This window comes from Mustela putorius, unplaced genomic scaffold (genome assembly GCF_011764305.1).
Source record: "Mustela putorius furo isolate JIRA1106 unplaced genomic scaffold, ASM1176430v1.1 tig00003836_pilon_pilon_pilon, whole genome shotgun sequence".
Classification (NCBI taxonomy): domain Eukaryota; kingdom Metazoa; phylum Chordata; class Mammalia; order Carnivora; family Mustelidae; genus Mustela; species Mustela putorius.
In genome coordinates, this window is record NW_025421989.1 from 33230561 (window position 1) to 33249252 (window position 18692).

At 39.5% G+C, this 18692-nt stretch overlaps 1 protein-coding gene across 6 annotated transcripts in view; it reads left to right on the forward strand.

Moving 5' to 3' along the window:
* SYTL5 (synaptotagmin like 5) overlaps positions 1-18692 on the forward strand; it is a 140915-nt gene that overhangs the window by 81277 nt on the left and 40946 nt on the right. For 4 of the 6 annotated variants that reach the window (XM_013057493.2, XM_013057496.2, XM_013057495.2 and 1 more), the window contains exons 7-9: positions 10415-10556; positions 13655-13787; positions 15392-15498. In XM_013057493.2, the coding sequence (XP_012912947.1) occupies positions 10415-10556; positions 13655-13787; positions 15392-15498 (382 nt within the window). The remainder of the gene's footprint in view (positions 1-10414; positions 10557-13654; positions 13788-15391; positions 15499-18692) is intronic. The other 2 variants (XM_004754886.3, XM_004754887.3) reach the window with 1 other exon arrangement.

Genomic DNA, 18692 nt, shown 5'->3' on the forward strand with positions numbered 1-18692 from the left:
AAGCCAGGGAGTGAAGCCTTTTTGGGTTACGCAAGCAGAATTGAATTCTCCCTTTTAATTCATTTTAGAATATGGAACACCAAATCCCCATAGAGAGGACCCTCTTTTTACTATTCATTTTCACCCCCCATGGTTAATCTCCATACCTGCTGCTTTTTTTCTCTATAGCATTTTTTCAAAGTAGTGCCCTTTTTGTAAAACCACACAGGAAAAAAAAAAAAAAACGAGGAGGTAGGAGATAAATCCTTTATCATCCACTATCAGAAGATCATCACGATATTCAGTATTTTTTAAATTTTCAAGAATATAGATATACTGGGGTGCCTGGGTGGCTCAGTGGGTTAAGCCTCTGCCTTCAGCTCGGGTCATGATCTCAGGGTCCTGGGATCGAGTTCCGCATCGGACTCTTTGCTCAGCAGGGAGCCTGCTTCCTCCTCTCTCTCTCTCTGCCTGCCTCCCTGCCTACTTGTGATCTCTGTCTGTCAAATAAATAAATAAAATCTTAAAAAAAAAGAATATAGATATACTTCTTCGATGATAAAAAAAAAAAATTCAAACCCTGGTTTCTTTTATCTTTGAAATAGTTTCCTTTGACTGACCTTGGGGCAGCCTCATGCCAATTTCCACAGAATCTTTCTATAAAATTCTCATTTTTGTTTTTGGTTGTTGTTGAACTCCTGAGTCTCAGACATGCTCCAAATTATTTAGAGATGATAAGCAACTAGGTTAGTGTTGCTATTTTTGCCCAGCCTCTTGGGGACTCCATGGATGAACCGTGTTGGTAACGAATTCAGGCTACCATTTCAGAAAGACAATATCTATAAAAAGAGGAAAGATAGGAGTCCTATTTGAAAAAAAAAAAAAAGGAACTTGTAAAAAAATCTCCTGACTCAACCAACAGGTTATTCCATTTTAAATTAATTAGTCTTCAGGTTACTCAACAAGAATAAGGGGTATGATCTCTAGTATCATAGTGCTTTTGTTGTTCTTCCAGAATCTACCTGCCTGGGTTTATTTCTTGGGTCTTATCCACGGCTGGGTGTAAATAATCATTAAGTTATAAAGCCATATGGACGTGTTTCTGGTGCACTGACTCAGGATTTTCTTGTTCTTGTTGTAAACTGAAAGGAGGCGAAATAGATTGATCTTTAAACCTGAAATGGTTTCTAGAAGATCAGAATGTAGTGGTCAGGGATGGTTTGGCTTCAGCATGTCAAGAACAGTGTTTTCCCATTAAGAAAGAGGGGGGAAAGAAAAGCTGTTTGGGAGATCAGTAGAGCAAAATGTTCTTTTCCTAGAACGTGCATTTATCAAAGTGATGACTCATTAATGGACTGCCACAGTGAGATGAGCTACATCATCCCAAAATTATTCCTTAGAAAGTTGGGCAGGAAGTAGCCCATCTTTTCTCAACTCTCATCACCAAAAGACGTTGTTAGCTTCTTTTTGTTTGCTTGAAGCTGCAGTAATTCTGCAAAGGCAAATAGTAAAACTGGCAGACTTTCTTTTCTCCTTAGGTTTTGCAAGCAAAACTGCCTTCTCCCCAGTAACTCATTTTCGAAGACGGAACAGCAAATTTCTCTAAAGAGAGTCTAAGAGCCCAGGCTCTTTGGTCTCGTACCTGACCCAGTTTAGCAATGAATTCCCCTTTCCCCTCCATAATGCCTACTTTTTCATGGTTCATTGCTCTTTTTCAGGAGCAGCTGGCCTTGGGCATTCTTGTTTGAAACTCCTATCTTACCAGAGTGGAAACGATGTTTTACCAGATACCTGGTTGATTTTCTCTTCAGTAGTTGGAAAGCAGGGGAGAGTATGAAGGGGCTAGGCAAGGCCCCGCAGCCTCCCAGGAGAGCATGGCAAATTGTTCTTCCCTTGTTGCTAGGGACTTGACAGAGGAGGCATAGGAGACTTTTGAAAAAATAAAAAGAATATGCATTAAGCTATAGTTGTTAAACAGAATGCTCCTCAGGGCAGGGATACCTAATCCCTTTTACATTGTGATGAGTTGTTAATGTGGTCTGATTTGTGAGGTATCTGCCTGAAGTCATGCTCGTCCAGAACCATACCCTCAGACAAGGATTTGTAAGTGAGTGGTTTATTAATGAAATGATTCCAGGAGAAACCAGTATAGGAGGAATGGAAGCAGAATAAAGAAAGGAAAGAACCCAAGCAATGTGCCATCTCAGATGAGGTCTGCATGTGAAAACCCAGCTTGATCTGACAAGGGATTCTGGATCCTAAATTGTGTCTCTGAGTTTTTTCATTTCGAGGAGCTGGACCATAGCACTCCTATACCAATTAGCCATTGACTGTGGATTCTTGTGGAGAGGGTTTCCAGATTTAATGAATAAATGTACAGGATGGATGCCCAGGTAAACCTAAATTTCAGATAAACAACTTTTTTTAAAAAGTGACATCTGGAGTGCCTGGGTGGCTCGGTGGCAGCCTTCAGCTCAGGTCACGATTGCAGGGTCCTGGGGTCAAGCCCCACATCAGGCTCCCTGCTCCGCAGGAAGCCTGCTTCTCCCTCTCCCTCTGCCTGCTGCTCCCCCTGTTAGTGCTAGCTCTCTCTGTGTCAAATAAATAAAATCTTTTCAAAATAAGTATTTAAATAAATAAGTTAACTCCCATTAAATATTACTTTCATTTACATACTCTATAAATAGTATATTTTTATACTAAAAAGTATTCATTGTTTATCTGAAATTAAAATTTAACGGAAAGTTCTGTATTTTATTTGATAACTCCAACCATGGGGGTCAGAGGAGACACACTCCAAAGCATATCTAGGCCCCCGTGCTAAAGGGCAAATCTTTGAAGGCCATAGGTGCAAGTCATTAGCAGGAAAGCACTCAGAGCTGGTACAAGTGATCTGAGTGGATCTGGGTAGGACATCAACAATGTCCCTTAAAAAAACAAAGGAAAAATGGAACTTTGAAGTTAAAATTCACTCTGTTCAGTAAAAAATAAATGAGGGGTGATGCTTTGTTTCTTAGCAGCATTTCTGTCGTCACACTGGAGAATGTGGCAAGCATAGCAGATTCACAAGGGTGTTTAACTTGGGTTGTGGCCATATCAGTGGGAGCAACATGAGATTTGGAGTTGTCAAACATGTCTTCAGCTAGAAACTTCTGCTTTTTTCTCACAGTCATCCCTTTTCACTCATCTTTTGCCCATCATACACACCCACCTTGATTTGGGCTCCCCCAGAACAGACCCTGAAATAAGAATTCGAGAGCAAGGGGCGCCTGGGTGGCTCAGTGGGTTAAAGCCTCTGCCTTCGGCTCAGGTCATAATCCCAGGGTCCTGGGATCCAGCCCCGCCATTGGGCTCTCTGCTCAGTGGTGAGCATGCTTCCCCTTCTCTCTCTGTCTGCCTCTCTGCCTACTTGTGATCTCTCTGTCAAATAAATAAATAAAATCTTAAAAAAAAAAAAAAGAATTCGGGAGCAAGTCATTTCTTTATGATATTGTCTTGGAAACCCAGGAGGATTGGGGAAGTTATCCAGGGAAGGAAAGGAAGCCAAAAAGACAGTATCATTAAGTCAGTTACCATTGTGGGTAATTGTAGGAAACAGTGTATAACTCCAGAACTATCCAGTCAAGAGATTGGGAAGCTGGGGTATGTATACACCAGGTCCCTATTGGTCACTGGTTGAGGACTATTTCGAGGGCACTAACTCTCTGGGCACTTGGGACTTGTTCTGTGTACAGGCACCCCATGCTCTCATGATCCAAGAAAGTCTTCGGGCACAGACTTGTGGGTATTCCCAGTAAACAGGATTCTGTAGGTAGAGGTGAGGGCTAAGGGGCAATGAGTGGGGGCACTGCTCTCTGCTACAGCATCCCTCCAAACCACGCCCCCGTCCCTCCTCCAAAGGTGCAGTTGATCAGACCACCAGTTGCTCCATCCCTGATTTGTGTTTACCTTATATACACGTGACTTTCCTTTTTATAATGACAGTAATGTGAGGAGTTACAGAGACTTGGTGGTTCAGCCAGATGCCTGATATTATACTTTGGTTGGATCACAGCTGGGTTCTTCACGTGCTTCATTGTTGTGGCCAAACAACTGTAAGCCCAAAGATACCTCCTTGCTATCTGATCTGTTTCTCCAGTCATTTCTCAAAGATTCACTGCCCTAACGTGTTCTGTTTCAATGAACTAAATTTAACACAATTCTCTCCTCCAGTATAATAATTTTTTTTTCACTCGGGTGTATTATGTGCAACATACTTTCTCAGGGTCGCTAAGATACAATAATGGCCTTTCTTCTTCATTGAGGAGTAGAGGTATATGACTTGCTCACCTATAAATTGTATTTATACAGATAAAATTCAATACATAATTCTGCCCATATTATAGATCTAGTATCGTATTCTAAATGGTGATTAAGTGTGGAAGAGTTTAGACAATGATCCTATCCAACCCCTTCACGAACTTCACAAACTTTGTAAGGGAAGATTGGGACAACCAAATAATTTCAAGACAATATTGTGTCATGTTAAAAAGATGTTCTGTGTGCTATGGGAAAACCAGAAGAAGGCACTTACTCTTACAGAGGATTCAGAGAAGCTTCAAGGAGATGACCTCTAAGCAGTTTTAAGGGATGAGGAGGACTTGGCCACGTGACCAAAGATAAGAATGAAACAGAGGAACAGAATACGAGGAGGGGGAGGGGCAGAGGGGGAGAGAGAGAGAGAGAGAGAGAGAAAGAGAAGGACAAGCAGACTCCCCACTGAGCATGGAGCCCAATATGGGGCTTGATTCCAGGACCCAAAGTCATGACCCGAGCTGAAGTCAGATGCTTGACAGACTGAGCCACCCAGGCACCTCTTGGGTATGGGGATTTTTAAAAGCTTCCCCAGTGTTTCTGATATGAAGCCAAGGATAAGGGCTACCCATCTCCCACAAGACTGTTGACAAAGATGAAGCATTTTGGGATCACCAAAGACTGGAAAGTTGAACTACGTTCACCTTTTTTCTCTTTTCTTTCTCATGTTTAACATCTCTTTCCCATGTAGTGGGATCACCTCACTTTCTCACTGCCACCTCCCTTGCTTTTTGTTCATATCCGTTTCAGATCTGATTAACAAAGAAACATTAGGAGAGTGCATAAACCACAGAAAGAATACCATGCAGTCTCTGTGTCATGCTATGCACTAGCCAGTGAGTGGTAGTATCTCTCAGATTAATGCTGCCTTTTGGTTCACCTTCCTTAGGGGAGTACTTGTTTAACCATGCAGGCACAGACTCAACATTGTCCGTCCCCTCTGGGAAGGTTGCATCCTGGGAAATGCTTTTCAGACTACAACTCCTGGGAGACAGTTACATAATCCACAAAGGCAACTCATTAAATTATAGTCTCTCTCCCCTATCCTTAGAAAGACAGATAGAGCTAGGGGTACCTGGGTGGCTCAGTCTGTTAAGGGTCTGACTTTGGTTCAGGATATGATCTCAGGGTCTTGGAATCCAGCCCTGCATCAGGCTCCCTGCTTTTGGAAGTCTGCTTCTCCTCCCTCTGCCACTCCCCCTTCTCATTCTCTTTCACCCTCTTAAACAAACAACTAACTGACTAACTAAATAAATAAAATAGATACATCTAGGGGCACCTGGGTGGCTCAGTGGGTTAAGCCGCTGCCTTCGGCTCAGGTCATGATCTCAGGGTCCTGGGATCGAGTCCCACATCGGGCTCTCTGCTCGGCGGGGAGCCTGCTTCCTTCTCTCTCTCTCTCTCTCTATCTCTCTGCCAACCTCTCTACCTACCTGTAATCTCTCTCTGTCAAATAAATAAATAAATAAAATCTTTAAAAAAAAAATAGATACATCTAGAAAGCCATTATCAAGATTTGGGGCCAGCATGATATTAGAGATAATAAAATGGAAGGCTTTTGTTATATTTCATAAACTAAAGTAAATGAGACTGCTTCCTCCTCTAGGAAATATGTCTTTCAAGTAACCTGGAATGTCCAAGCTCCCTAGGCATTGTCCTATCCTCATGCTTTGGGATCTATTAGAACAGGAAAAATATACCTCTTTCTTGCCAGTTTCCCTTTAAGCAAATTTTAGCTTGAAGTTTTGTTGATGCTGATTTGTAATACTTCTGATTTAAGTAACAGTAACATGATATCTGAATCAGAATAGCTCTTTCAGGGATGCCTGGGTGGCTCAGTTGGTTAAGCATCTGCCTTCAACTCAGGTCATGATCCTGGGGTCCTGGGATCAAGTCCTACATCCGGATCCCTGCTCAGTGGGGAGCCTGCTTCTTCCTCTGCCTGCTGCTCCCACTGCTTGTGCGCTCTCTCTCTCTCTCTCTCTTGCAAATAAATAAATACAAATCTAAAAAAAAAATAGCTCTTTCATTTTTTTAAGTACAGCTGACCCGGGATCACGTTAGTTTTAGGCATACAACAGTGATTCAACCACTCTATATGTTATACTGTGCTCCCAGGAATGGTAGCTGCCATCCGTCACCACACAACACTGTTACAATACCATTGACTGTATTCCCTCTGCTGCACGTTCTATTCCTGTGACTTCTTCACTCTATGCCTAGAAGACTATCTCCCACTCTCCACTCATTTTCCCCATCCCTCTCCCCTCCAACCACCAGTTTGTTTTCTGTATTTATAGGTCTGATTCTACTTTTTGTTTATTCTTTTGTTTTTTTAGATTCCACATACGACTGAAATCATACGGTATTTTTCTTTTTCTGACTGACTTATTTCACTGAACCTTCTACCCTCTAGGTCCATGTCTGTTGTCACAAATGACAAGGTTGCATTCTTTCTTATGGCTGAGTAATATTCCATTGTATACATACCATATCTTCTTTATCCATTCATCTATCTGTGGTCACTTGGGTTGCTTCCATATCTTGGCTATTGTAAATAATGCTGCTCTAGACATAGGGATGCATGTATTCCTTTGAATTAGTGTTTTTGTAGTCTTTGGGAAAATACCCAGTAGTGGAATTACTGGATCATATGATATTTCAACTTTTAATTTTTTGAGGGACCTCCGGACTGTTTTCCACAGCGGTTACACCAATTTACATTTCACCAACAGTGCACGAGGGTTCCCTATTCTCCACCTCCTCACCAACCCCTGTTATTTCTTGTCTTTTTGATTCTAATAGTTCTGACAGGTGTGAGGTGAGATCTCATTGTGGTTTTGATTTGCATTTTCCTGATGTTGTGTGATGGTGAGCATCTTCTCTTGTGTCTGTTGGCCATCTGTATGGCCTTCTTTGGGAAGATGTCTATTCAGATCCTCTGCCCAAAAAATATCTCTTTCTTAATTGAACTTTAAACTTCTTGAATTTAAACTTTATCTTCTTCCTATTTAAGTGGCAAAGATTTATGTATTTCATGTCATATTTTTATATAACATCTGAAAGAGTTGGCATCCAAATATTTATGATATTCTGCCTCATTAGACTAAGTCTTTTTTAGTCTAACAAGCTGAGACAATCAGCTGAGAGGAAAATATTTTTGAGATGTTCACAGTAAATGTCAGGGACAAATGTGAAATTGTATGTCATTTTTGAGATAATGATTCTGGCAACAATTTTCAGTAGCTGACTTATAAGAATTTTTTTCTTATTACAGGATAGCCTTTTGAATGTCATCACCACAATTAATCAACATATGCTTGAGCTTCTACATAAGTAGGACTTTTGGTTCCAGCAAAGCTATTCCATGATGGGGACTTTTTCAAAACCACCTGGGTCAAGGAGAACCTTTAGGACAGGCACAAACAGATAAATCTACATGAGTCCCTTTGGGTCGTAACTTCTTGGCTCATTTCTGAAAAATTCATGTGTATTCTTTTTTTTTCCCCAAGGAGATTTTACCTAAAAGTGTAGAGAGAGAGATTTTTTGTGGTAACATTGTTCTGAGAGTAGAGAACTTACCGTCACAGCACAGCATTCCTGGATAGATCTTTCTATCCAGGTCCTTTCTAAATAGGACTTCTGAGATGAGCAAAATCACTTGGATGGTGAACTGTTGTCAAGTGTGGAAGCGTAGCCCCTGAGGGAGATATTTACCAAGGAACTTATAATTTCAAATTATAGCAGTTTATTTAATCACAAAACTTTATATTCTCTTGTCATCAGAATCAAGACACAGTCTTGACCCCTCCTGAGCAATCTATAATTAATTCAGAGTGCCATCTCTAGACGAAGCCAGAGACCATTTCTATGTGGTATCAGAAGAATGCTACCCGGGGTGCCTGGGTGGGTCAGTCAGTTAAGCACCTGCCCTCGACTCAGGTCATGATCCCAGAGTCCCGGGATTGAATTCCACATTGGGCTTCCTGTGCAGCAGGGAGTCTGCTTCTCCCTCTAACCCTCCCCCATCTCATGCTTTCTCTCTCTCACTCTCTCTCTCTCTCAAATAAATTTAAAAAAAAAGAAGAAGAATGTTACACAGAGGAATTTTTAGTTCTCTTAATCAGATTCCAAGAAACTACCTCCCAGCTCTCTGATCCTAGGATTATTTTCTGCATGATATATCTCTGTCTGTCAATGTAGAAACTGCTTGTTGTATCAATTTGATTTGGGGGAAATAATGAGCAAGCAGTATGAACAACTGGAATGAGCACAGGCTTTGGGTAGACAGGCAGGTCTCAGTTCTTATCCTGACTTTCCTATGTACTACCTGGGTGAGAGTGTGGTAATCGTAGTGATGGTGTGTGTTATGTGTGGACACAGACACATGTGTGCATATCTGGAATAATTGTTTAACCTCTCCAAGACTTAGTGTTCTCAGCTTTAAAAGAAGACTGTTGGGGTGCCTGGGTGGCTCAGTGGGTTAAAGCCTCTGCCTTCGGCTCAGGTCATGATCCCAGGTCCTGGGATCGAGCCCCGAGTCGGGCTCTCTGCTCAGCGGGGAGCCTGCTTCCTCCTCTCTCTCTCTCTGCCTGCCTCTCTGCCTACTTGTGATCTCCATCTGTCAAATAAATAAATAAATTAAATTAAATTAAATAAAAATAAAAACAAGACTATAGGTATCTTTTTTTTTTTTTCTAAACAGGGATGTTGGGGAATGGAGAGTGTCAAACACCTAGAAAATACTCAGTAAATGTAGCTTCTATTTATGTAGTGATGGAGGGCGGTCGTAAGTAGTTGTATCAGTCAGGGCATATTTGATTTGATTTTAGTGGCTTCTCTGGTGCACAGTCTTGAAAAACTTATAAGCTGTGGATGATAGCTGCAGCGGTCAATGCCCGTTCTTTCTCCTGCCAGATTTGTCTTCTAGTAATGTCACCTGCACAGTCATTCTTTAAAAACAAACAAACAAACAAACAAAAAACCATTTCTCTCTTCTTTGGCATATCTTTTCTTTAGCATATCTTTTCAGTAAGTTCTAATCACTGTTAACTATCACTGTGAGGCTTTAAACAGTAAAATGTTTATTGTTATAGACGCATTTATAACTTATTAAGTAGTGAATAAAAGAGGAAATTCGCAAAGGCTTCTATTTTACCTCTTGGTGTATTTTGTGCTCACTGAGGATAAATAATGAAATAGAACAGGCACTTCTCTTAAACTCTAATTTGTCAAAACTTACACTGAGTTATGAAATTCCCATTTAATGAGAAAATTGTGTTCACCTCAAGGGCAGGAACTATTTTTTTATTAATCATTATTGAATGGAATTGAATCAGTTTTAGCAAACAAAGTGAGTCAATCCCATTTACCAAATGTCATTATTTTTATACCATGTTTATTAAATCTGTACCGTGAGTCAGACACTGAAATAACACAGAGAAATACAACATAATTCCCACTTTTTGATTAAATATGTACTGAGTGCCTCCTTTGCACCAAGGTGTTATGAAGGTGGTGGAGATACCATGGCAAATATGAACTCTGTCCCCAGGGAGTTTAGGTTGAAAGAAGAACCAAGGCACACATATGTGTATCTCTTGGGGAGCCAAATAAAACATTCTGTAGTCAAGGACTACACAGTTGGGTCAAGACTGTAAGTCAACAAGAACTGAGCAGAGCTTGAAAAGCCTTGTAAATGTCAGGAAAACACTGAAGGGGAGGCTGGACTTCAGCCAGGCCTTGAAGGATGGAGAAGATTTGCATAAACAGGGAGTGGCAAAGAGGAGAGAGTGGAGCAGGAGCAGCATAGCAGGTGGAGAGAGTGTCCACAAAAGCTTTAAAGGTAGAAGCAGAAGTGGGAGCCATGGGTGTGGTGGGTTGAGAGGACAGTGAGGAGGCTGTCTAGGAGCCGGGAGAATGCTGGTGAGCAGTGGGAAATAAAGCTGGAATGGAAGGGCGAAGCTCACTTACAAAAACCCTAGAGTCAGACAGATGGGCTTGAATCTAGCGAGTCTTTGAGGAGGAAAGGGAAATGGTAGCTGCTGACCATGTTAAATCCAAAATATTCTTTCTCATTTAGGGGAAGCACGGGTTCATCCGATCTTAATGACCAGGAAGCTGGCCCCTCAACCCCGAAAAGCAGCCGGAGCAGTGGTGTGACCCCCATCACTCAGAGGTCACCAGCCCCAAGCACACACAGTGTGGCTTCAGTCAGCTTTAGAGTAAGTACCAAATGCAAAAGGACCCCCAGCTTCTGAGACCTGACCGCACCATCATGTCCTGGTTGGGTTTGGGTTCTCTGTATCTCGAAGCATGCTGTTTATGCTGCTTAATTGTAGAAACTTCTTTATCAAGACTGAGCTTCCTACGTCCTTTGCTCCTGGTGGGAAGCCAGAAGTGTGAAGCAAAAGAGAAGGAGCGGGCTCAAAGGTGATGGTTACATGGTTTAAACAAAACCTGAATAATGTTTAGAAGTCTCCCCTTTAATCCTCCATGTTATCTGTAAAGACATTTGTAAGTTGCCTGCATGAAACATTTTCCACACGGATTTAAATCAGGACAAGTAGACTCTTGAAAATTTTTAATAGTTTTCCTTTCTAGAACACTGCCAAAATTTGGGACCAACACATAATGAAGACATAAATTGCATTATGCATAAAATATATATGGAACGTGGAAGTTGTTCTTTTGAATGACTGAGCATCTAGATTTTTTTTTTTAATTAAGCAGCAAACTCCATAAATGTAGCTGGCACGTATACTTAAGAAATCTTGGTCCTAGTCAGGCAAAGGTGGTGGGAAGTGAAAGAATCAGCCATGCAGGAGTCTGTAGCAAGGTGTCCCTTCGGGCAGGAGCAGCACTGATACTCAGCAGGTACACATATGGGGAAGGCTGTTCCAGTTACTTATGGCTGGGCTCCACCTTGAATGGCTGATGCACTTGTCCACCCAGCAGCTAAAAGATTTTTAATCCCCTATAGAAGCAGCCAGTGCTAAGACTCTGAAGTGGGAACATGCCTGGTATGTTCAAGGAAGAACAAGAAGGCCAACATAGCTGTTGCAAGTGAATAAAGAGAGGGGTCCTAGGAAATAAGCTCAGGGATATAACATGGCCAGACTATTGTAGGCAATTTGACATTTAGTTGGGATAAGATGAGGCCAACTGGAGGGTTTGAGCAGATGTGGCTTTTCTTTTTTGTAATTTTTTTCTTGTTTTTCTGTCTGGATTATTTTTTTTTAAACTCCAGTATAGTTAACATACGATGTTATAGTAGTTTCCGGTGTACGATATAGTGACTCAACAATTCCATACATCACCCAGTGCTCATCATCATAAGTGCCCCTCCTTAATCCAGAATATATAAAGAACTTATACAACTCAATACCCCGAAAACAAAAAATTCAATTAAAAAACGGGCAGAGGATATGGCTTCTCTTTACATGGGATCTGGGGGCTGTGCTGAGAAGCATTTGTGGGGGAACAAATGGAGAAGCCAGGAGGCCAGTTAGGATGCCATTGTATTACTGCAGGCGAGAAACTAGACTTCAGAACGAGGAGATCGAAGGGGAGGTTGTGAATCCCGAGCCCTGTTGGTGGGAACGCAGACTTGTATAACCATTGGGGAAAACATTATGGAGGTTTCTTAAAAAAAAAAAAAAATTGAAAGTAGAATTACCATATGATCCAGTAATTCCACTACTGGCTATTTACCCAAAGAAAACCAAAACACTAATTCAAGAAGATATCTGCAGCCCTGTGTGTATTGTATCATTATTTACAATAACGAGGATATGGAAGTGACCCCAGGGTCCCCTGATAGATGAAAGGATAAAGAAGATGTGGTGTAGATACACACACACACACACACACACACACTCTCTCTCTCTCTCTCTCTCAATGGAATATTTCTCAGCCATAAAAAAGAATGAGAACATAGCATTTGTGACAACACAGATGGACTTCCAGGATATTATGCTTGGGAAGTAAATCAGACAGAAAAAGACAAATACCATTTATCTAATATATAGACTCTAAAAATCAGAAGAAATGAACCAATGGGACAGAACCAGAGACAGACTCCTATATATTAGAGAACAGACTCATGGTCACCAGAGGAGAGGGAAATGAGGGGATTGGTAAAAGAAGTGAATGGGGATTAAGAAGTACAAACTTCCATTTATAAAATAAATAAGTCCCAGAGAGGAAAAGGAGAAGATTAGGGAATAGAGTCAGTAATACTGTAAAAGCATTGTATGGTGACAAATGTTGACTACACTTACTGTGGTGAGCGCTGCAAAAGGTATACAACTGTCGAATCACTGTGTTATCTACCTGACACTACCATTATATGTGAACAATGCTTCAATAACAAGAGTAGCTAAATACTGAATATAAAAACTATTTATCTAAAATATCGACTCTTCCTAGAATGTGACTTCAGAAAAATAATCATGAGCTTAAAAAAAAAAAAAAAAAAGGCAGAGGCTAGGAACTGTCAGATTCTGTAATATTTTTAAGGAAATGCCAAAAGGCATTCAGAAAGACTGAAGAATAATAGAACATTTCTTTTGATATTTAAAGTCTGAATTGTACTTGCTGATAAGGTGAAAAGCATATTTAAAATTTCATAAATTTTTATACGAAGCTCGGTGAGTAGTACTGTTCAATAACCAGAAAAGTGTGTGGATATTTGATTATTTTACTTCTTGGCAACCTAACAAGGAATGATATTCAAAATATTTAGTAACTGATGTGGCACTGAGCAATCAGCACAGACTCTGGACCAAGGCAGGGGCAGTGTCCTGGGGACCCTTCTATGCCATGCGTTCACCTGGATTGTGGGTCATGGTCTTCCATTAAGTGGGGGTAGAGGACGTAAGGGTTGGTTGAGGAAAGAGGGTGTTGAAACTGGGGATAAACATAGGAACAAGAAGAATACTAAGCTTGAACATTACTCCGGAGATGTGAAGCTAGCCAGAGTCCCATATATGGGCCCTGTAATATTGGAGGTACTTATATCATCTTTCTTGCTAACCCTGTAGTTGAACACTCACAATTTTGTGAATGAAGTATTATTTTGAGTGACTTCTGTGTTAATTAACAAACCTCTTGGTATTGATTTTATAGAGAAATTATTGATGGGTTCGGGGTTCTCTGAACTCATGATAAGGATCCTCGCCAATGTCCACCGGTCCTCCCTAAAGAGGAATATGATGTCAATATGGTTACACTGAAGTATATTCAGATGGGAGGCTTTTAAAGTAAATTACAGTCATCATAATGTTGGCTTTTTTTTTTATTATTATTTTTACTTTGTGAGAAGCGACATGGTTTTGAAAGTTCCGTGGATTTGGCTGCCATTGAAAGCACGTATGAGAACCTCACAAAGAGTCATCGCAGAAATGTTTCTGGTACACCTTCCATAGCGGTGTCTGAGATCTCCCTCTCCTCAGGTGGGTGTTTACAGCATGATTACTCTTCTTTAAAAAAAAAAAAATGACTAAATCACTTGAAATTAACTGCCTTGTGTGACATTCCGTGGATGTGCCATGCTTTAGAAAATCACCATTTGTTCCTTGACTCATCATGGTAGTCCCGCTCCATAAGAAAAGCTTAAATCTAGACCCAGGTGATGCCCTGAGCCTCTTGCATTCATGCAAAATCCATTGATTAAGTGCACCCTCTTGTCAGGCATCACTGCCAAGTTTCAGAGCTGTACCAAATGTCGGTACAGGAATGTAGGACATAGAATTGGTTCGTTTGATGGAAAGATAGAGGCGCTTTCCCAGAATTCAAGGAAATGATCGTTCATTTGACATGGTAGACATAAATGCCTTATGTCTAGACAGATGAATTGTCCTGTGGTTTAAATAAAGAGTTATTTGCAAGCAGCAGTAAGGTATCAGTAACAATGTTTTTCATTTGTATGGTATATTCCAGTACAATATATCCTTCCACTTCTTCATCACAGCAACCCTGGGAAGCAGGTATTAATTGTGTTGTAATTTTATTACCTATGAATAAGAAAATTCTTTAGAGAAATATGCTGTAGTTATAAAGCTTATGTCCCTTGTGTAGAATTAAAAGCATGACAAAATCCTCAACAGGAGAAAGTTAACTGTTATACCTAATGACGATATTTACATAAAGCCTGAGGCTAGATTCTGTGTGCTGAGCTGGGGAGCCTATTCTTTGTCATGGGGGCGGGGGGGGGGGCTCCCAAAGCGCTTTCTAAATATATGTGGCTATTGTTGCATTTTGATTGGGACGACAAGATTAGTTCTCCCATTAAGAGGAAAATTTTAAACGAGCATAGAAGCCAACCTCATAGATCATTTTGCTCCTACTTCTGGTCAACAGCTCCTGTTTATGGAGTACATACTCTGTGTCGGGCACTGTCCTAAGTCCTTCTGCATTATTTAATTTACCGTTTCAAACTCAAGCATGTGATGGCTCTCATTAGTCTTTCTCATTATGAGCAACTCTATCTATTTTAGCAGGACTTTGATATAGAACTGCTCTGTGTAAGTAAACCGTGCCTTAGTAAGTTGCCCACAGTATTACTGAGTTGTGCATCATTTTTTTAATTATATTTTTAAAAGCAAAGTATTCACCTTGCACCAGTTAGAATGGCCAAAATCAACAGGACAGGAGACAACAAGTGTTGGAGAGGATGTGGAGAAAGGGGAACCCTCTTACACTGTTGGTAGGAAAGCAAGTTGGTGCAGCCACTTTGGAAAACAGTGTGGAGATTCCTCAAAAAATTAGTAATAGAGCTACCCTACAACCCATCAATTGCACTACTGGGTATTTACCCCAAAGATACAGATGTGTGAAAAGAAGGGCCATCTGTATCCCAGTGTTCAAATACTTTAAAAAAAAATACAAAGTACATTAGTGTATTAATATTAGTTACTGACTCTGTTGCTTTCATGACACTCTATGCCCTGTGCCTAGAAGGAATGGGAAAAAAAGATAAAATATTTGCAATAAGAAGAATAATCTTCTAACAAAATTAGCTGGATTCCTATCTCTCCTTCTCTCTTCCTTCCTCCAGACCGGAGTCGATCTGAGTTAGATCTGAGTGGGTCATATCCGGAAGACTTAGAGAATACTGTAAACATAAGAAGCAAGTCCGTCCCTGGGGCTTTAGACAAAGACTTGGTAAGTTGGATGTGGAAGAAAGTCATGATCATGAGGAAAGGACAGTCTTGTTCCAAGCCTTTCCAATTTTAGGGAAGAATAAAGTGAAGATATATGATTATCTGTTCCTATTAGTATTCACATTCAATACATTAAAAACAGCTAAAGAATGATTTAGGAAAATTAACTGGTAATCAGGTTAATGAGTGAAGGTTTTCAGTAAAGGAAAAAAAATACCTATTGGGAATTTCAGTTCCTGGATTAACATCATTTCATCTAAACCTGGAAAGTAAAGGATCCTAACATTTCCTAAACCAAATTTTACTAAACTCAGCTGACTATATAGCTTGTATGAACATTTCTACATCTGAAGTTACCTCTAATAAACTACCCCCTTAACTGAAACTAAATTATGTGAAAATTAATGTTTATGTGAACTCATTTACGAAAGGTGAAGGTTAAGTTAGATTATTCTTAAGGTTCCTTCCAGTTCTAATATCTTGATTCTGATTTCTCTAATTGCTGTAATGCAATTAGAATTCCTTGGAAGAAAGATATAGCACAAATGTTAAATGACATTAATGTAATTTTCCGAAGCAAGACAGGAAACTTATCTTTAAAACTCAGTGTTATTTACTAGAGTAAATAAACTTGGAAAGTATTTTCTTAAATCCACTAGAGAAAGCAGAGGGGGAGGCTATAAGATCAAATGGCTTCAAAGCTTACTTCTCTTCAACCTTTAAAGAACAGCTAATTCCAATGTTATTAAACTATTTCTGGTCCTAGAGAACTCAATAACTGGCATTAAAAATGCATTAAAGGGTATCAACAGCAAGTTAGAATATGCGGAAAAGCAAATCAACAATCCGGAAGACAGGGTAATGTAAAACAACTAAGCTGAACAACAAAAAGAAAAAAAAGATTAATACAAAATGAGAATAAATAGCTTATGGGAAGTCAACACTATCATTAAGCATAATAACATTTACATTATAGGGATCCCAAAAGAAAAAGAGAGAGAAAAGGGGGCAAGAAACTTTTTAAAAGAAATAATGGCTGAAAGCTTCCCCAATCTAGGCAAGGAAACATACATTCAAATCCAAAACGCACAGAAATTCTCCAATAAAATTAACCCAAGGAGGTCCATATCAAGACACATAATAATTAAAATGGCAAAGGGTAGCGATAAAGAGAGAATTTTAAAAACAGCGAGAGAAAATAGTTAAATACAAGGGAAACATCATGAGGCTATAACCTGAGTTTTTATCAGAAACTTCACAAGTCAGAAGGGAGTGGCATGATATATTCAAAGTGCTGAAAGGGGAAAAAAAAAAAAAACAAACCTACAACGAAGAACACCCAACAAAGCTTTTCAGAACTGAAAAAGAGATAGAGTTTCCTAGATAAGCAAAGGACTTCAACACCAATACTACATCTGGAAGAAATAGAAGATTTGATTAGACTATTTAGTAATGATGAAATTGAATCAGTAATAGAAAAACTCCGAACAAACAAAAGCCCAGGACCAGATGGCTCCACAGGTGAATTCTACCAAATATTTAATGAAAAGTCAATTCCTATTCCCAAAAAATATAAGAGGAGGAAAACTTTCAGATTCATTTGTAAGGCCAGTATTATGCTGATACCAAAACCAGATAAAGACACGATGAAGAAAAATATTGTAGGCCAATATGTCTGCTGAAGACAGATGCAGAAATCCTCAATAAAATATAATTAAACTGAATTGAACAATACATTTAAAAAATCATCCACCACAGTATTAAGGAGGGCATGTATTACATGGAGCACTGGGTGTTATACAAAAACAATGAATCTTGGAACACTGAAAAAATAAAACTAAAAAAATCATCCACCATGATTGATTGGGATTTATTCCAGGGATGCAAGGGCGCTTCAGTCTTCACAAATCAATTAACATGATACATCACATTTACAAGAGAAAGGAAAAAATATGATCATTTCAGTAGATGCAGAAAAAGCATTTGACAAAGTACACTATCCATTCATAATAAAAATTCTAAACTAAGGGACGTTATAGGAAATATATCTCAAATAAAAGCCATATATGAAAAACTTAGAGCTAACATAAGCTTCAGAACTTTTCCTCCAAGATCAGGAAAAAGTCAAAGATGTCCACTCTCACCACTTTCATTCAACATAGTACTGAAAGCCCTGGCCACAGCAATCAGACGAGAAAAAGAAATACAAGGCATCTGAATTAGTAAGGAAGAAATAAGGCTTTCACTATTTGTAAATGACATGATACTGTGTATAGAAAACCCTAAAGACTCCATGAAAAAACTACTAGAACTGATGAATGAATTCAGTAAAGTCACAGGATATAAAATTAATACACAGAAATTTGTTGCATTTCTACACACTAATAATGAAGTAGCAAAAAGAGGAATTTAAAAAATGATCCCATTTGTAGTTGCACCAAAAAGAATAAAATACATAGAATAAAATACATAGAAATAAACTTAACCAAGAGGTGAAAGACTATACTCTGAAAACTTATATAAACAGTGATGAGTGCTCGCTTCGGCAGCACATATACTAAACAGTGATGAAAGAACCTGAAGAGGACGTAAGCTAATGGAAAGACATTCCATGCTCATGCACTGGAAGAAAAAATATTGTTAAATGTCCATACTACCCAAAGCAATCTACAGATTTAATGCCATCCCTATCGAAATGCCAAAAACTTTTTTCACAGAACTAGGACAAATAATCCTAAAATTTGTATGGGACCACCAAAAGACCCCAAATAGCCAAATCAACCTTGGAGAAGAACAAAGCTGGTGATATCACAATCCCAGATTTCAAACTATACTACAAGTTGCAATAATCAAAACAATATGGTACTGGCATAAAAATATTCACAGAGATCAAGGGAACAGAATAGAGGACCTGGAAATAAACCCACACTTAAATGGTCTATTAATCTATTGCAAAGGAGGCAAGAATATGAAGGGGGAAAGACAGTCTTTCCAACGAATGAGGCTGGGAACACTGGATAATAACATGCAAAAGAATGAAACTGGGCTATTTCCTTACACCTTACACAACAATAGGCTGAAAACGGATGAAAGGCCTAAATGTGAGACCTGAAACCATAAAAATTCTAGCAAAAAACATAAACAGTAATTTTTTACATCAGGTATTGAAACATTTTTCTAGATGTATCTCCTCAG